The 19,382-nt window shown below is 46.1% G+C and overlaps 1 protein-coding gene and 1 long non-coding RNA gene across 2 annotated transcripts in view; one reads left to right on the top strand and one right to left on the bottom strand.

The window, feature by feature from the left end:
• Positions 1 to 19,382, bottom strand: part of LOC134932131 (proprotein convertase subtilisin/kexin type 5-like) — a 420,509-nt gene that overhangs the window by 241,813 nt on the left and 159,314 nt on the right. Inside the window, exon 11 of the mRNA XM_063926251.1 lies at positions 17,681 to 17,926. Coding sequence (XP_063782321.1) covers positions 17,681 to 17,926 — 246 coding nt within the window. The remainder of the gene's footprint in view (positions 1 to 17,680; positions 17,927 to 19,382) is intronic.
• Positions 2,773 to 19,382, top strand: part of LOC134932132 (uncharacterized) — a 154,602-nt gene continuing 137,992 nt past the window's right edge. The window contains exon 1 of the long non-coding RNA XR_010179249.1: positions 2,773 to 3,101. This is a non-coding gene — a long non-coding RNA (uncharacterized LOC134932132). The remainder of the gene's footprint in view (positions 3,102 to 19,382) is intronic.

The raw sequence follows: 19,382 nt of genomic DNA, 5'->3' as shown, positions 1-19,382 counted from the left end.
CATGGTGTTGCAGTTTCTCCAATCAGATTGGTTTGAACCTCTGCCGGAGGTTGAGGTCAAGTTTCTCACGTGGAAGGCTGTCACTTTGTTGGCCTTAGCTTCTGCTAGACATGTGTCGGAGTTGGGGGCTTTGTCTTGTAAAAGCCCCTACTTGATCTTCCATGAAGATAGAGCTGAGCTCAGGACACGTCAGCAGTTCCTTCCGAAGGTCGTGTCGGCATTTCATATCAACCAACCTATTGTGGTGCCAGTTGCTACTGACTCCTCAATTTCATCAAAGTCCTAGGATGTTGTAAGGGCTCTGAAAATCTATGTGAAGAAGACTGCTCGTCACAGAAAATCGGACTCTTTGTTTGACCTGTATGATCCCAAGAAACTTGGTTGTCCTGCTTCTAAGCAGACTATCTCTCGCTGGATCAAGTTCACTATCCAGCATGCGTATTCTACGGCAGGATTGCCGCGTCCTATGTCTGTTAAGGCCCACCCTACTCGTAAGGTGGGTTATTCCTGGGCGGCTGCCTGGGGTGTCTCGGCTTTACAGCTTTGCCGAGCTGCTTCTTGGTCTGGGTCGAACACGTTTGCAAAGTTCTACAAGTTCGATACTTTGGCCTCTGAGGACCTGAAGTTTGGTCAACCAGTTCTGCAGGAGCCTCCACGCTCTCCCTCCCGTTCTGGGAGCTTTGGTACATCCCCATGGTACTAATGTGTGCCCCAGCATCCTCTAGGACGTAAGAGAAAATAGGATTTTAATTACCTACCGGTAAATCCTTTTCTCGTAGTCCGTAGAGGATGCTGGGCACCCAACCAGCGCTTCGTTATCCTGCAGGAGTTACCTTGTTTAGTACTGCTCAGTTCTTAGTTACATACTGTTTTGTTACTTGGTAAGTAATCTTGTTCAGCCGTTGCTGTTGTTACAAGCTAGTTAGCTTGGTTTGCCTTGTGTGTGAGCTGGTGTGAATCTCGCCACTATCTGTGTAAAATCCTTCTCTCGAAGTTGTCCGTCTCCTCGGGCACAGTTTCTAGACTGAGTCTGGTAGGAGGGTCATAGAGGGAGGAGCCAGCCCACACTCTCAAACTCTTAAAGTGCCAATGGCTCCTAGTGGACCCATCTATACCCCATGGTACTAATGTGGACCCCAGCATCCTCTACGGACTACGTGAAAAGGATTTACTGGTAGGTAATTAAAATCCTATTATTGACCCATAATTTATAATAATGTTGCCTCCCTAATAAATTCTTCCCTATTTTTTCCTTTCTTTCTTGGTCTGATGTGTTTTAATGGTAAGAAGTTAATTCATATGGGTGACCACTTGATGTATACAGTAGTACAAAGTCCTATTGCCGGTGAAAATGCCTGTTTTCAAATGAGATGGAACTTTTCAACCCTCATAAGTATACCATCAGTATGAATGAGGGAATGCATTTAGACATCTTCTCTATTTAAATTTAATGCAGCGCAAAACTATAAAACCAAAATGAACATTTGAGAACGTTGCACACAGAGATGGCTTGCACAGATATCATGCTCACTTTATACCGCATACACACAGTGTGATGGCCGATATTGACTATATTGTGTCCGGAGACATGAACCTCTGATATAGACAATATCGACCCTGCCTGCACACACTATTTTTCCTTGCAATGCCGATCCTGCTGGACCGCGCATTGGTATTGTAAGGTGTTTACACATAGGGGGTAATTCAGAGTTGATCGCAGCAGCAAATATGTTAGCAGTTGGGCGAAACCATGTGCACTGCAGGGGGGGTGGGGGGTGGGGCAGATATAACATGTGCAGAGAGAGTTCGATTTGGGTGGGTTGTGTTGAAACTGAAATCTAAATTGCAGTGTATAAATAAAGCAGCCAGTATTTACCCTGCACAGAAACAAAATAACCCACCCAAATCTAACTCTCTCTGCAAATGTTATATCTGCATCCCCCTTGCAGTGCACATGGTTTTGCCCAACCGCTAACAAATTTGCTGCCGCGATCAACTCTGAATTACCCCCATGGTGCGATATGCATTGTGTTTTCTACCAATATGGACTATATAGTCCATATCGGTAGAAATATCGCACCTTGTGTAGGCCCCTTTAGAAAGGCTAAAAATTCCAGGCAGATGTACACAAAGGTGAAACACAAGATATGCATTTTACACTGCACTTGGCCATCATAAAAAATGCATGTTTTGATTCTTACATCAAATGATACTATAAACATGCATGGTAATCTGAGTGATGACAGCATCTGTGCTTGCTGTTCCATATAAGCAGCTGTACAGCTCCTGTTCAGGATTACCCTAGCTTGGGACAGGCATGGTGTTCCATGGTTGTAACTCCAAGTACCATAATGCTGTAGATAATGTAGAGATTAATCTTCCAATTAATGGATATGGCAAGGAAATCTTATTATAGTGACACGCTTTTGTATGCAGAATAAATGTATGTTGCCTTATATACTGTATATAAATAAAACAATCTCCAAAGAGAAAAAAGGCACAATATGCTTTTATTATTTATATATTGCAAACATATTCAGCAGTGCTTTACAGAGAATATTTAGTAATTTACTTCAGTCCCTGCCCCAGTGGAGCTTATAATCAAAGGGGGTGATTCAGACCTGATCGTAGATCAGGCTTGCCTACCCTCCCGCATTTAGCGGGAGGCTCCCGATTTTTAACTGACCCTCCCGCTGCCCCGCAAACAATGTCAGCCCTCCCGCTTTTTAACAGTTCCTCCTTGCAAATCCGGACTGCACATGCGCGAGTCCGGAAATGCGGGGGGCGGGACTTACACTGGAACAGTCACTTGTCCTTGCGGTCGGCCACAGCTGGGTTGAGAGTAGCGGTGGCGTCAGACTTTCTGAGACCCGGGAGGTGTCTGCGCAGCAGGAGCAGCCACCCGTACAGTGAAGCCAATAACCCGGCAACCAGGGCTTTGCTTCTTCACTCTGGCTGGCCCCGCCCACCACACTCACAGTGGGCTGTGTGTATCATGTATCAGCCCGGTCCTTCCTGCTGGTCCTGGAAGTGGCTTCCCTGGACTGCATACTGTCCCGGGGCTGGCTCCCTGCTCTTTACAGGAGTGAGCAACAAACCAGGTGGGTGCTGTATATACTGGGGGGGTTATATGGGGAAGGGGAGGTGTAATATGTAGTGTGCTACTGGGTGTAATATGCAGTGTAATGTGCACTGGGTGTAATATGGTGGGGCTGTGTAATATGCTATTTGGTGTAATATGGAGGAGGCAGTGTAATATGGGGGGCTGTGTAATCTGCTATTTGGTGTAATATGGAGGAGGCAGTGTAATATGGGGGGCTGTGTAATATGCTATTTGGTGTAATATGGAGGAGGCAGTGTAATATGGGGGGCTGTGTAATATGCTATTTGGTGTAATATGGAGGAGGCAGTGTAATATGGGGGGCTGTGTAATATGCTATTTGGTGTAATATGGAGGAGGCAGTGTAATATGGGGGGCTGTGTAATATGCTATTTGGTGTAATATGGAGGAGGCAGTGTAATATGGGGGGCTGTGTAATATGCTATTTGGTGTAATATGGAGGAGGCAGTGTTATATGGGGGGGGGGTGTAATATGCTATTTGGTGAAATATGGAGGAGGCAGTGTAATCTGGGGGTCTGTGTAATATGCTACTGGGTGTAATATGGAGGAGACAGTGTAATATGGGGGGCTGTGTAATATGCTACTGGGTGTAATATGGAGGAGGCAGTGTAATATGGGGGGCTGTGTAATATGCTATTTGGTGTAATATGGAGGAGGCAGTGTAATATGGGGGGCTGTGTAATATGCTATTTGGTGTAATATGGGGGGGGTGTAATATGCTATTTGGTGAAATATGGAGGAGGCAGTGTAATCTGGGGGTCTGTGTAATATGCTACTGGGTGTAATATGGAGGAGGCAGTGTAATATGGGGGGCTGTGTAATATGCTACTGGGTGTAATATGGAGGAGGCAGTGTAATATGGGGGGCTGTGTAATATGCTACTGGGTGTAATATGGAGGAGGCAGTGTAATATGGGGGGCTGTGTAATATGCTACTGGGTGTAATATGGAGGAGGCAGTGTAATATGGGGGGCTGTGTAATATGCTACTGGGTGTAATATGGAGGAGGCAGTGTATATGGGGTCTGTGTAATATGCTACTGGGTGTAATATGGAGGAGGCAGTGTAATATGGGGGGGGCTGTGTAAAATGTAATGTGCTATTGGGTGTAATATGGGGAAGCTGTGTATGCTGTGCATAATACAGTATAATATGGTACTGGGTGTAATATGGGGAGGGGGGCTGTGTATAATGTAGTGTAAAGTGCAACTGGGTGTAATATGGGGGGGGTCTATGTAAAGTGTAATGCAATGTGCTATTGGGTGTAATATGGGAGGGTATATGCTGTGCATAGGTAGTGGGTGGAATACGAGGGGAGGGGGGCTGTGTAAAAGGTAATGTAATGTAGTACTGGGTGTAATATGGGGGAGGCTGTGTATAATGTCATGTGATATGGTGCTGTGTATACTGGGTGCAATATGAGGGATGTGGGCTGTGCATAATGTAATATATTATGGTGCTGTGTGCAGGGGCGTAACTACCCCTATTGTCCGTATGCATAGTTGTTGACAGCTGCAGCGCTGTCTGAGGTGTATTTACAGCAGCAGCGGTGCTGCTGAAGACATGGAGCGGTGGGTCCCGGAGCAGCTCACAGAAGAGGGTGATACGTGGAGCTGCGGGTCATGCTGAAGCGCTAATGTTTACGATGGTGTAAGTGCTGCTATTAGTACTATAGTTTTCACCTGCCATTGCAGGATACACCCCTAAGTGGCAATAAATATACCCTTAGGTGGACCTAAACACGCCCTTTGGGCGGAGCATGACACACACCCTCAACGGAAAGTGTGACGTATTCTGCTGCCCCTTGGAATCTCCCTGAAACTAGTTTTCAAAAGTAGGCAGGTATGTCGTAGATGTGCTAAAATTAAAATAGCACATCTACGAACAGATTCTCTGACATGCGGGGTAGCGCCCAGCACAGGGCTAGTCCGCCCAGCATGTCAGGCCGTGCCCCCTCTCCTTCCCTTCCCCCTGCACAGGTGCGAAAGCATTGCACGGCGGCTATGCTTTCGCACCCGCCAAGTAGCTCCCTGCCTGCACTGGCAGGCTGCTACCCGGACAAAGCAGGCGTGTTTTTGAGCTTTTTAGAGAAAATCGCCGACATGTCTTTATTTGCTAAATACACTATTAAACCCCACTAAGTGCATGATTATTCATTAGGAGGGGTAAGGTTTACCCAACCTTTGCAAACAAAAAAATTAGAATTTGCTGGAAAATGTAAAGCCAGTTTGGAAGGTGAATTGTACTGTAAATGGAAATCACAGTGAAAATGAATTGCAGGGCCCAACTTGCTCCTAACCCTAAATGTGTTTCATTTTCCTCTTTATTGGTGTAACAGATGAATGTCACTCTATATGCATGAATTATAAATTACACATTTATAATTCATGTTTCTCTCAGCGTTGTTGTACCTAGCTGACACCAGCAGGCTGCACTGTTGTGCACTACACTGCTGTGTGGAGCTACAGTCATACTTTTTTTTTTTACCAGTTTTGTGTTTGTACAATAATATTTTTGACTTATAATACATACTGTACCTTATTAAAAATAATGACCTTAAATATTAATTACCTTGAATCAAAAACCTTGGTTAATCCCACATGACAATATAAATGCCCTATATAAATACAAAATTAAAAAAAGTTGTATATATTAGAGATGAGCGGGTTCGGTTCCTCGGAATCCGACCCCCCCCCGAACTTCAGCCTTTTTACACGGGTCCGAGGCAGACTCGGATCTTCCCGCCTTGCTCGGTTAACCCGAGCGCGCCCGAACGTCATCATCCCGCTGTCGGATTCTCGCGAGGCTCGGATTCTATCGCGAGACTCGGATTCTATATAAGGAGCCGCGCGTCGCCGCCATTTTCACACGTGCATTGAGATTGATAGGGAGAGGACGTGGCTGGCGTCCTCTCCGTTAGAATAGATAGAGACACTTGAGTTGATTTACTACTAACTTAGTAATTTTGGGGAGCATTAGGAGTACTCAGAGTGCAGAGTTTTGCTGATAGTTACTAGTGACCACCACCAGTTTTATTTATTATTTAATATAATCCGTTCTCTGCCTGAAAAAAAACGATACACAGTCACATACCATATCTGTGCTCAGCCTCAGTGTGCTGCATGATAATATCATCTATGTATATCTGACTGTGCTGAGTGCTCACTGCTCACACAGCTGAATTGTGGGGGAGACTGGGGTGCAGTTATAGCAGGAGTACAGTGCACACTTTTGCTGCCAGTGTGACTGACCAGTGACCACCAGTATATTGTCTGCCTGAAAAAGTTAAACACTCCTGTGGTGTTTTTTTTTTTTATTCTATAAACGCATTTTGCTGACAGTGTCCAGCAGGTCCGTCATTCATTATATTATATAAATATTTACCTGCAGTAGTGTTATATTTTTTTTGTTCATCTCTATCATCTTTATCATCTCTATATTAGCAGACGCAGTACGGTAGTCCACGGCTGTGGCTACCTCTGTGTCGTCAGTGCTCGTCCATAATTGTATACCTACCTGTGGTGGTTTTTTTTTTTTCTATCTTCTTCATACTAGTAGTTTAGGAGTCTGCTGACAGTGTCCAGCAGGTCCGTCATTATATTATATATACCTGCAGTAGTGATATATATATATTTTTTATATCATTATCATCTCTATACTAGCAGACGCAGTACGGTAGTCCACGGCTGTAGCTACCTCTGTGTCGTCAGTGCTCGTCCATAATTGTATACCTACCTGTGGTGGGGTTTTTTTTTCTATCTTCTTCATACTAGTAGTTTAGGAGTCTGCTGACAGTGTCCAGCAGGTCCGTCATTATATTATATATACCTGCAGTAGTGATATATATATATTTTTTATATCATTATCATCTCTATACTAGCAGACGCAGTACGGTAGTCCACGGCTGTAGCTACCTCTGTGTCGTCAGTGCTCGTCCATAATTGTATACCTACTTGTGGTGGGGGTTTTTTTTCTATCTTCTTCATACTAGTAGTTTAGGAGTCTGCTGACAGTGTCCAGCAGGTCCGTCATTATATTATATATACCTGCAGTAGTGATATATATATATTTTTTATATCATTATCATCTCTATACTAGCAGACGCAGTACGGTAGTCCACGGCTGTAGCTACCTCTGTGTCGTCAGTGCTCGTCCATAATTGTATACCTACCTGTGGTGGGGGTTTTTTTTCTATCTTCTTCATACTAGTAGTTTAGGAGTCTGCTGACAGTGTCCAGCAGGTCCGTCATTATATTATATATACCTGCAGTAGTGATATATATATATTTTTTATATCATTATCATCTCTATACTAGCAGACGCAGTACGGTAGTCCACGGCTGTAGCTACCTCTGTGTCATCAGTGCTCGTCCATAATTGTATACCTACCTGTGGTGGGGTTTTTTTTTCTATCTTCTTCATACTAGTAGTTTAGGAGTCTGCTGACAGTGTCCAGAAGGTCTGTCATTATATTATATATACCTCCAGTAGTGATATATATATATTTTTTATATCATTATCATCTCTATACTAGCAGACGCAGTACGGTAGTCCACGGCTGTAGCTACCTCTGTGTCGTCAGTGCTCGTCCATAATTGTATACCTACCTGTGGTGGGGTTTTTTTTTCTATCTTCTTCATACTAGTAGTTTAGGAGTCTGTTGACAGTGTCCAGCAGGTCCGTCATATTATATATACCTGCAGTAGTGATATATATATATTTTTTATATCATTATCATCTCTATACTAGCAGACACAGTACGGTAGTCCACGGCTGTAGCTACCTCTGTGTCGTCAGTCACTCGTCATCCATAAGTATACTAGTATCCATCCATCTCCATTGTTTACCTGAGGTGCCTTTTAGTTGTGCCTATTAAAATATGGAGAACAAAAATGTTGAGGTTCCAAAAATAGGGAAAGATCAAGATCCACTTCCACCTCGTGCTGAAGCTGCTGCCACTAGTCATGGCCGAGACAATGAAATTCCATCAACGTCGTCTGCCAAGGCCGATGCCCAATGTCATAGTACAGAGCATGTAAAATCCAAAACACAAAATATCAGTAAAAAAAGGACTCAAAAATCTAAAATAAAATCGTCGGAGGAGAAGCGTAAACTTGCCAATATGCCATTTACCACACGGAGTGGCAAGGAACGGCTGAGGCCCTGGCCTATGTTCATGGCTAGTGGTTCAGCTTCACATGAGGATGGAAGCACTCAGCCTCTCGCTAGAAAAATGAAAAGACTTAAGCTGGCAAAAGCACAGCAAAGAACTGTGCGTTCTTCGAAATCACAAATCCACAAGGAGAGTCCAATTGTGTCGGTTGCGATGCCTGACCTTCCCAACACTGGACGCGAAGAGCATGCGCCTTCCACCATTTGCACGCCCCCTGCAAGTGCTGGAAGGAGCACCCGCAGTCCAGTTCTTGATAGTCAGATTGAAGATGTCAGTGTTGAAGTACACCAGGATGAGGAGGATATGGGTGTTGCTGGCGCTGGGGAGGAAATTGACAAGGAGGATTCTGATGGTGAGGTGGTTTGTTTAAGTCAGGCACCCGGGGAGACACCTGTTGTCCGTGGGAGGAATATGGCCATTGACATGCCTGGTGAAAATACCAAAAAAATCAGCTCTTCGGTGTGGAAGTATTTCAACAGAAATGCGGACAACAGGTGTCAAGCCATGTGTTGCCTTTGTCAAGCTGTAATAAGTAGGGGTAAGGACGTTAACCACCTCGGAACATCCTCCCTTATACGTCACCTGCAGCGCATTCATCATAAGTCAGTGACAAGTTCAAAAACTTTGGGCGACAGCGGAAGCAGTCCACTGACCAGTAAATCCCTTCCTCTTGTAACCAAGCTCACGCAAACCACCCCACCAACTCCCTCTGTGTCAATTTCCTCCTTCCCCAGGAATGCCAATAGTCCTGCAGGCCATGTCACTGGCAATTCTGACGAGTCCTCTCCTGCCTGGGATTCCTCCGATGCATCCTTGAGTGTAACGCCTACTGCTGCTGGCGCTGCTGTTGTTGCTGCTGGGAGTCGATGGTCATCCCAGAGGGGAAGTCGTAAGACCACTTTTACTACTTCCACCAAGCAATTGACTGTCCAACAGTCCTTTGCGAGGAAGATGAAATATCACAGCAGTCATCCTGCTGCAAAGCGGATAACTGAGGCCTTGGCATCCTGGGCGGTGAGAAATGTGGTTCCGGTATCCATCATTACTGCAGAGCCAACTATAGACTTGTTTGAGGTACTGTGTCCCCGGTACCAAATACCATCTAGGTTCCATTTCTCTAGGCAGGCGATACCGAAAATGTACACAGACCTCAGAAAAAGACTTACCAGTGTCCTAAAAAATGCAGTTGTACCCAATGTCCACTTAACCACGGACATGTGGACAAGTGGAGCAGGGCAGACTCAGGACTATATGACTGTGACAGCCCACTGGGTAGATGTATTGACTCCCGCCGCAAGAACAGCAGCGGCGGCACCAGTAGCAGCATCTCGCAAACGCCAACTCTTTCCTAGGCAGGCTACGCTTTGTATCACCGCTTTCCAGAATACGCACACAGCTGAAAACCTCTTACGGCAACTGAGGAAGATCATCGCAGAATGGCTTACCCCAATTGGACTCTCCTGTGGATTTGTGGCATCGGACAACGCCAGCAATATTGTGTGTGCATTAAATCTGGGCAAATTCCAGCACGTCCCATGTTTTGCACATACCTTGAATTTGGTGGTGCAGAATTATTTAAAAAACGACAGGGGCGTGCAAGAGATGCTGTCGGTGGCCAGAAGAATTGCGGGACACTTTCGGCGTACAGGCACCACGTACAGAAGACTGGAGCAACACCAAAAATGCCTGAACCTGCCCTGCCATCATCTGAAGCAAGAAGTGGTAACGAGGTGGAATTCAACCCTCTATATGCTTCAGAGGTTGGAGGAGCAGCAAAAGGCCATTCAAGCCTATACAACTGACCACGATATAGGAGGTGGAATGCTCCTGTCTCAAGCGCAGTGGAGAATGATTTCAACGTTGTGCAAGGTTCTGCAACCTTTTGAACTTGCCACACGTGAAGTCAGTTCAGACACTGCCAGCCTGAGTCAGGTCATTCCCCTCATCAGGCTTTTGCAGAAGAAGCTGGAGACATTGAAGGAGGAGCTAACACGGAGCGATTCCGCTAGGCATGTGGGACTTGTGGATGGAGCCCTTAATTCGCTTAACAAGGATTCACGGGTGGTCAATCTGTTGAAATCAGAGCACTACATTTTGGCCACCGTGCTCGATCCTAGATTTAAAACCTACGTTGTATCTCTCTTTCCGGCAGGGGTTCAAAGAACTGCTGGTGAGAAAATTGTCAAGTCAAGCGGAACGCGACCTGTCAACATCTCCTCCTTCACATTCTCCCGCAACTGGGGGTGCGAGGAAAAGGCTCAGAATTCCGAGCCCACCCGCTGGCGGTGATGCAGGGCAGTCTGGAGCGACTGCTGATGCTGACATCTGGTCCGGACTGAAGGACCTGCCAACGATTACGGACATGTCGTCTACTGTCACTGCATATGATTCTCTCACCATTGAAAGAATGGTGGAGGATTATATGAGTGACCGCATCCAAGTAGGCACGTCAGACAGTCCATACGTATACTGGCAGGAAAAAGAGGCAATTTGGAGGCCCTTGCACAAACTGGCTTTATTCTACCTAAGTTGCCCTCCCACAAGTGTGTACTCCGAAAGAGTGTTTAGTGCCGCCGCTCACCTTGTCAGCAATCGGCGTACGAGGTTACTTCCAGAAAATGTGGAGAAGATGATGTTCATTAAAATGAATTATAATCAATTCCTCCATGGAGACATTCACCAGCAGCAATTGCCTCCACAAAGTACACAGGGAGCTGTGATGGTGGATTCCAGTGGGGACGAATTGATAATCTGTGAGGAGGGGGATGTACACGGTGATGAATCGGAGGATGATGATGAGGTGGACATCTTGCCTCTGTAGAGCCAGTTTGTGCAAGGAGAGATTAATTGCTTCTTTTTTGGTGGGGGTCCAAACCAACCCGTCATTTCAGTCACAGTCGTGTGGCAGACCCTGTCACTGAAATGATGGGTTGGTTAAAGTATGCATGTCCTGTTTATACAACATAAGGGTGGGTGGGAGGGCCCAAGGACAATTCCATCTTGCACCTCTTTTTTCTTTCATTTTTCTTTGCGTCATGTGCTGTTTGGGGAGTGTTTTTTGGAAGGGCCATCCTGCGTGACACTGCAGTGCCACTCCTAGATGGGCCAGGTGTTTGTGTCGGCCACTAGGGTCGCTTATCTTAGTCACACAGCTACCTCATTGCGCCTCTTTTTTTTCTTCTTTGCGTCATGTGCTGTTTGGGGAGTATTTTTTGGAAGGGCCATCCTGCGTGACACTGCAGTGCCACTCCTAGATGGGCCAGGTGTTTGTGTCGGCCACTAGGGTCACTTATCTTAGTCACACAGCTACCTCATTGCGCCTCTTTTTTTTCTTCTTTGCGTCATGTGCTGTTTGGGGAGTATTTTTTGGAAGGGCCATCCGGCCTGACACTGCAGTGCCACTCCTAGATGGGCCAGGTGTTTGTGTCGGCCACTAGGGTCGCTTAGCTTACTCACACAGCTAGCTCATTGCGCCTCTTTTTTTCTTTGCGTCATGTGCTGTTTGGGGAGTGTTTTTTGGAAGGGCCATCCTGCGTGACACTGCAGTGACACTCCTAGATGGGCCAGGTGTTTGTGTCGGCCACTTGGGTCGCTGAGCTTAGTCATCCAGCGACCTCGGTGCAAATTTTAGGACTAAAAATAATATTGTGAGGTGTGAGGTGTTCAGAATAGACTGAAAATGAGTGAGAATTATGGTTATTGAGGTTAATAATACTTTGGGATCAAAATGACCCCCAAATTCTATGATTTAAGCTGTTTTTTAGGGTTTTTTGAAAAAAACACCCGAATACAAAACACACCCGAATCCGACAAAAAAAATTCGGTGAGGCTTTGCCAAAACGCGTTTGAACCCAAAACACGGCCACGGAACCGAACCCAAAACCAAAACACAAAACCCGAAAAATTTCCGGTGCACATCTCTAGTATATATACTATAGATTGTAAGCCTGTGAGCAAGACCAGCAGTGGTGTACACAGGGAGTTTCCTAAATACCCAGAAACTTCCACCAGATGACACCATTTTTTTTCTGTAAAACAGAGACAGCAGTCCTACACTGCTCACAGGTAAAATTGGAGCTGCCGCATATGTACGACAACTCCTAAAACAGAGCGCTCAAACACAAGATGGGCAAACACCAGATGGCGGGGGGGGGGGGCTGCTGTGCATGCCCAGATGTAGGAGCTACAACCTCACATACCACTCTACTCTGCTGTGTGGCTGATCCTTTGTCTACTAAGCTCCGGGCTGTAAGGGATCGGTATGGGATGCCGGTGCACAGGATGCCGAATGTCAGTATACCGACATCAGTATCCTGTGCGCCAGAATGCCAGCAGGGGGCGAGTGCAACAAAGCCTCTTATGGATACCCACAGAGGGGAAATCACCTACTTCGCCGGTATTCCAGCAGCGGTATAGTACCCCTGTTGGAATCCCGATGTCGGTATTGATACTGTATGTAATTACTAATTAATTGATACTGTATGTAATAATACTGTATGTACATTGTCTATCAAAAATGTGTGGGGGAGAGGTCATGGCAGGGAACAGCAAAGAGGGGGAGCAGCCAAAGAAGGGGCAGGGTCAAGTAGGGGTGTTGGTGACTGAAGAGACCTGGCATATGCTGGGTTCATTAGCCTCAGGGCCATAGAGAGCGGCGCCAGGCCCAGGTACTGCTGGAGGGGTGGTGACATGCCTCTGTCCCTCACTTAAAAAAAAAATATAAAAAAAAAAGTAAATTGCAGGGCCACGCACTCCATAGGTGGGCATTATTCAAATACGGGGGAGGTGTGGGGAGGGGGGGGGGGGGGTGGACAAGGGAGACATGAGGGAGCCCTGCATCTCAACTTGCTAGCTCCTCGGCTGTTGCCATCTTCCCAGTGTATCTGGGAAGATGGCACATGTGCACTGGAGAGCAAAGGCTGGCACTCTGCTTTAAATGTTCGGCGCCATCTTCCCAAAGATGTCACTGGGAAGATGCAGCCGCGGAGGAGGTACCCGCTTCTCAGATATAAGTAAGTATACTCGATGGGGGGGCAGCAAACCCAGGCTGCTCCAGCAAGCCCAGGCACGAGTAATTAGTACCCACTCCCACTATCTCAGTGACACTGGTTATATTTATTTAAAAATAGGGAGAAAGAAAGAAAGCACTCCGTGTGGGGGCATACTTAACAAGAGATATTTCTTTTCAACAGAAAATTTAAAAACATTTACTTTTATTAGTATACTAAAAAATTAGGAGCAAATGATTCAGTCGGTCGGTCAATAGCAATGCATATCATATTTCAGCAGATGTAATAGAGTAATAATACCAAATGCGAAAATAGAAAATCTTACAGCATACCACTGTTGCATAAACTGTTGCATAAATGCCAGTTGTATATTCAATACATCATTATGTATCTATTATATGAAAATAGTAAGAGGGCAAATTGGGAAATGTGTTTGTATTTGAAGAGGCAAGTAAAGGTGTTATGTAAAAATATTCTGAAATATGATTTTTCTTAATGGGTTAAGGGGCTAATTCAGGTTGGATCGCAAATAGCGTTCCAACCGGAATGATTGCGATGCCTGTCAATCAGGCAGAGGCGGGGGGGGGGGGGGGGGGCAGCAACGCTCCATTTCCAGGGCGGAGACGGAGCATTGTGGGGGCGGAAGCAATGCTCCGTCTCCGCCCTGGAGGGGCGGTGGGGCGATGCGAATGGAGGCATCGCGGGGTCTTGATCGCAGCAGCTGCGTGTGACGTCACATGGTGATTTGGAACATGGCGGTGGGCCTCCTGCGCCAGCAAGAGACATCCCTAATTCCTGCGTTGAAGCAGAAATTGCGATATGATCGCAATTTCTGCTTCATCAAGGGGGGAGGCGGCGGTCAGCATGCTGGGTGGTCTTGATCTGCGATGGGCAGCCCCCAGCAAAAGGATTGCAAATTTTGCTAATTATCAGAATTTGCAATCCTTACTGAATTAGGCCCTAAATTGTTATAATCTAGGGATTATAGCAACAATGTTATTCTGAACGCTGGTAGCAGAGCCAGCGATAGCCACTCAGCAAAGGGATGCAGTGCAGGGTGGCGCCAAGCTGAAGAGGCGCTCTCCCTGCTCTACATCCCTGCTGCTGCTAGCTGCCGCTGCGCCTGTCACACTGGATGACAGGTAGAGATGCTGGCAGCTTGCAGAGCGGCTCCCTCCCCCTCCTTCTCCCCACAGAGAGTGCATGCAGTGTGTGGCCGCAGCCTACACACAGCACCGCTGCCGCCAACATCCCGAGCTGTCTAGAGGTTTGGGGGGGTGGCCTAATCGCAGGAGCCGTGGTCACGCCCCTTTATGCGAAAAATAATTGTAAAAAAAGTCTTTGCAGTACCGAGCAGGGTGGGTGCAGTGCCTGATCCTGAGCCCCCAGCCCTCAGCCCCTCAGCCAGGGTCAATTCGAGGGGGGAGTGTGATCCCATACAGGAACACACAGTGGCTCAGCAATAGCAGCAGCCTCTCTGCCCCCATGCAGCACAGCACGCTGCAGCATGTGCTGTGCTGCCAAGATGAGAGCTGATGCTGCTGCTGCCCAGTAAGGTGGGAGTGTAGAGGACCAGGGACCCCTCCGGGCCCCTCCATCAGTCCAGGACCAAGTAATTAGTACCCACTCCCACCCCCTCTCGGGGTCACTGACAACATCCTACAGAGCCACTGGAGTAACAGAGCCTGCGAGAAACCAGAGGAGAAGGGAGAGGAGGAGCAGCGTCCGAGCCGGGACCTCCTGCAGGTACCGGGGCCGCACTGTGGAGGGAATGAAGGTGTACCTGGCATAGGGGGTCATTCAGAGATGAACGCAGATCGCTGCATACGCAGCCAGATCTGCGTTCATCTCTACACATGCTCACGGCTGCCCAGCACAAAGCAAGGCTGCCCAGCATGTGTAGCGTCGCCTCCCGATACATCGGCAATTATATTTTGCCGATGCATCTGACGTAAGGTTGACCCCTGGCTGCACTGTCAGCAGCATTTTTTTTTTCTCGGACACTACCGTGCAGTGTAATGTGACTGATGGACACTACTATGCGGTGTAATGTGACTAACGGACACTACTATGCGGTGTAATGTAACTAGCGAACACTACTATGCGGTGTAATGTGACTAGCGAACAAGTATGTGCAGTGTAATGTGACTAACGGACACTACTATGCAGTGTAATGTGACTAACGGACACTACTATGCAGTGTAATGTAACTAGCGAACACTACTATGCGGTGTAATGTGACTAGCGAACAATATTGTGCAGTGTAATGTGACTAGCGAACACTACTATGCGGTGTAATGTGACTAGCGAACACAGTGTAATGTGACTAATGGACACTACTATGTGGTGTAATGTGACTAATGGACACTACTGTGCTGTGTAATGTGACTTTCGGATACCACTATGCGGTGTAATGTGACTAGCGAACACTACTGTGTGGTGTAATGTGACTAACGGACAGTACTATGCGGTGTAATGTGACTAACGAACACTACTATGTAGTGTAATGTGATTTACGGACACTACTATGCAGTGTAATGTGACTAGTGAACACTACTGTGCTGTGTAATGTGAATTGGCACTATTCTGTGGCCCCTATATTTTTGGTGCTGTCCCTATTTTGAGCATGGCGGGCACCAAAGGAAACTTTCGCCCTGAGCTCCTGAAGGTCTAGAACTGGCCCTGTTATCGATTTTAAAATGTTTTTCTTTTCAAATGCAACATGCTCCCAATTCAATACAGAGGAGGGGGCGCTGAAACATAACTTTGCTCTGGTCACCGTGGCACCTAGCTACACCTCTGATAAGGGGCACTGTGTATAAGGGATAGTACTGTGTGGCGAAACGTGTATAAGGGGCACTACTGTGTGACATAATGTGAATATGGAGCACTATTATGTGGCGTAATATGATTCAGGGGCACTATGTTTTGGGTAATGTGAATAAGATTGTAATACTGTGTGATGTAATTTAATGTGTGCAAAGTGTAAAAGGGAACTCTACCTGGCTCATGGTGTAAAAGGGTGCTTTATCTGGGAATAATGTGTGACTGGCTATACCTTGCGTTGTAAAAAGAGCTCAACGTGGCACAATTTGTAAAAGGGACTCTACCTGGCATTGTAAATGGAGACTATACTTTGCACAGTGTGTAAAAGGGTGCTCTACCTGGAATAATGTGTGACTGGCTCTACCTGGTGCAATATGTAAAAGGGGGCTCTATCTGGGGTAATGTATATAAGGGGCTCTACCTGGCGTAATGTATACAAGTGGTACTACTGTGTGGCATAATCTTGAATAATGGAGACTACTGTGCATCATAATTATTTTATGCCTCTATATTTTATGTAATTTTTTTTATGACCCTATATTTTTGCGGCATGCCTTTCGCACACACTGTCCATGTTATGGATCTTGAGGGGGAGGGGGGGGGCACCAAAATGTCTAGTTAGAGCTCTGAGGATGAGATCGGTCACATTTGTATTTGTAGAAAGGCGCAATATTGATAGTTTGCAGGAGGGCGCCGAACACCCTAGCACCGGCTCTGGCTGGTAGTCTATTTACTGATATATTTTGTGGATAAAAGTGCTATGTCCAATTATTAAATTCTAATAATTTATCTTAAACTGTAATTCTATAAATTTCTTCTAAATACATACAGTCCTTCTATTTGGGCATTGTCTCACGGATGGGCGGAGCCTTTGATCACTGCTGCTCTGCTCAGCAAAGCAGAGTGTTATCCCTGAATAGATGCTGAGATTTGTCTGGGTGCTGCCCAGTTGCTTGGGGAGCACAGGGCATGCCCCCAAATATCAAAAACGGGGGACGTGCTGAGATGCCATGCTCCTTCCACCCGAGGCCATGCCCCCAGTCAGGTGAGGCCACACACCCTTTTTCAGTGGCGCACCGGAGTCCTTCTTTTGGCTAATATATTGTTGTGTATATCTTGACCTGCTAGAGGTGCTTGCACTTTCATAAATGACCTTTAATGACAATGGTGCTGGAGGTCACTTATGCACTCCTCACGACTTTGGCACGTCTTTATGGTAGCATGTCGAGAGCTCTGTGATGCTGACCATGCCCACAGTCCCTCTGTCTCCTGTGGATAGAGGGACAGCGGGACAATCCCAAAAAAAGGTCCATCCGGTGAAAATTGGAACAGTTGAGAGGTCTGGTAGGGGTCTGCAGTGGTATATGACTGCAATATTTGAGCAAAAGTTTTGTGAGAATCAGGGAAGCATAAATGAGCCTAATTTTGCATTATCAAGCAAAAATAAGATTTGAGTCATCAAACTCATGTAGGAGAACAGCCTGATTACAAGGTGTAAAACATGACCCGGTCTTAAATGTACAGTATTAGCAGCATTATACCTGGTACTTACTGTGTAGGTAAAATGGCACAGAGCAGGTAAGGCAATTCTCATGGGAGGGACCATCACATAATTCACATGTCTGATCACAAGAACTGCATGTGAATAAGTCATCTTCTAAAAAAGTCTTTAGGGGGCACTTGGCGTCTCCTTTTACCCCACACATCCTGCTTTCCTGGTGCAGTGATAGTTGACTCTGGCACTGGATGCAGTCTGTTGGCTTTGGGCCAGAGCATTTGGCACATGTTCTATGACACTCTAATAAAACATAAAGTGACAGAAATGTATAAGGTTATGACTTCTGATTTGAAAAGGAAAAGAATAAGGTCTATGTGGTCATCTATGAACAAACAAAATTGTCAAGTTGCTAAGCGTTCTTGTTTGCAAAAACTCGGTGCCAAGAGCGATAGGTTCGGCTTGATTCTGACCAGGGACTGGCTGGCAACTTTCAGCCTGGGAGGGGGGGAGGGGCCACACACAAGCAAGTGGCCCCACTTTTTCTGCCAGGGCATGTAATGTAAAATGGGCATTACAATGTTGGAGGTGTAGTTTGCTTAATATGGGTATGGACCAACGGGGGCAACAGGACTGAGCGAAGAGTGCCGCCTACCATAAACCGGCAAGTGGAACACAAAACACTGCATCCCCGGAAGTAGGGAAGGGATGTTGGCACCATGGCACCACAAGTGACGTTGTAGGATCCTGTTAAAATGTTAATGAAGAAAAAAACAGAATCAATCCACAAAAATAATGGGGGAGGGCAGCCCTGCGTTGACAGGCCTAGACTTGCATCAAGACAAATATTTGTGTGCAACATAGCAACTACTGTTCACCACATACTGTAAAAACATAAATGAGCATGATATAATGCCACATCAACATGCCCAAATAATTGTGCTAGAATAGTTCAAGCTGTAATGACGTATACCATCCTGTGCCATGCATCAGCATTCAAAATGTAAAAAGCAAATAGCAGAGCATATATATAACATTAAAAAAAATCCAAGCGCTGCTTCCGCATGTGTTACTGCTGACGTCACCAACTAGGCAATATACTGGGCTGGGGACACCAGTCTGAAAGGGGTCTCAAGTGGGTCACACCCAGCAAGCACCCATGCACAAGTCCAAGGTGCGACCCGCTAAATGCGATGTGAAAGGGGTATAAATAGAACATAAGTAAATGGAGATTGAGGTTTCTAAATATACTACCTTGATGCTACTTATGACTGCAAGCACAAGTGCATATTGGGGTCATTGGTACTAATAGGTTACATGTCCGTACCGGTCAAATGTTGCTTTATTTGTATGAAGTACTTTGGGTCTTTAAATCCCCCCCCCCCTTCCCCCCTCCAGATCCATAATGCTATATAAGTATATATACTTGACCTCCAAGTGTCTTTAAAGCGGAACTGTGGCCTAAATTTTACATTGCCGATAAACCAGAAGCAGCTGGGAGATTTGTCTGTACACTGAATTAATTTGTTTTTCCAAAGTTCTATTTACTAAGTATAAGTATCAGTTTGGCTTTTTTGCTGTGGCCAGGTGCCTTTTCTGAGAAGGTGGCATTTTATGTGCTACAGTAGAACCTGTTATTATTTCCCTGTTGCTACCCACTCACGCTAGTTCCTCTTCAGCAAAACTCATAAAAGACCCATTCATTGAGGAGCCATGAATGACTACACATTTTTCCTTGCAACTTGGTTTTCTGGCCAGC

The sequence above is a fragment of the Pseudophryne corroboree genome, chromosome 6, assembly GCF_028390025.1.
Source record: "Pseudophryne corroboree isolate aPseCor3 chromosome 6, aPseCor3.hap2, whole genome shotgun sequence".
Taxonomy (NCBI): Eukaryota; Metazoa; Chordata; class Amphibia; order Anura; family Myobatrachidae; genus Pseudophryne; species Pseudophryne corroboree.
Note: the sequence above shows the minus strand (reverse complement) of the source record. Positions and strands in the feature narration are given on the sequence as shown.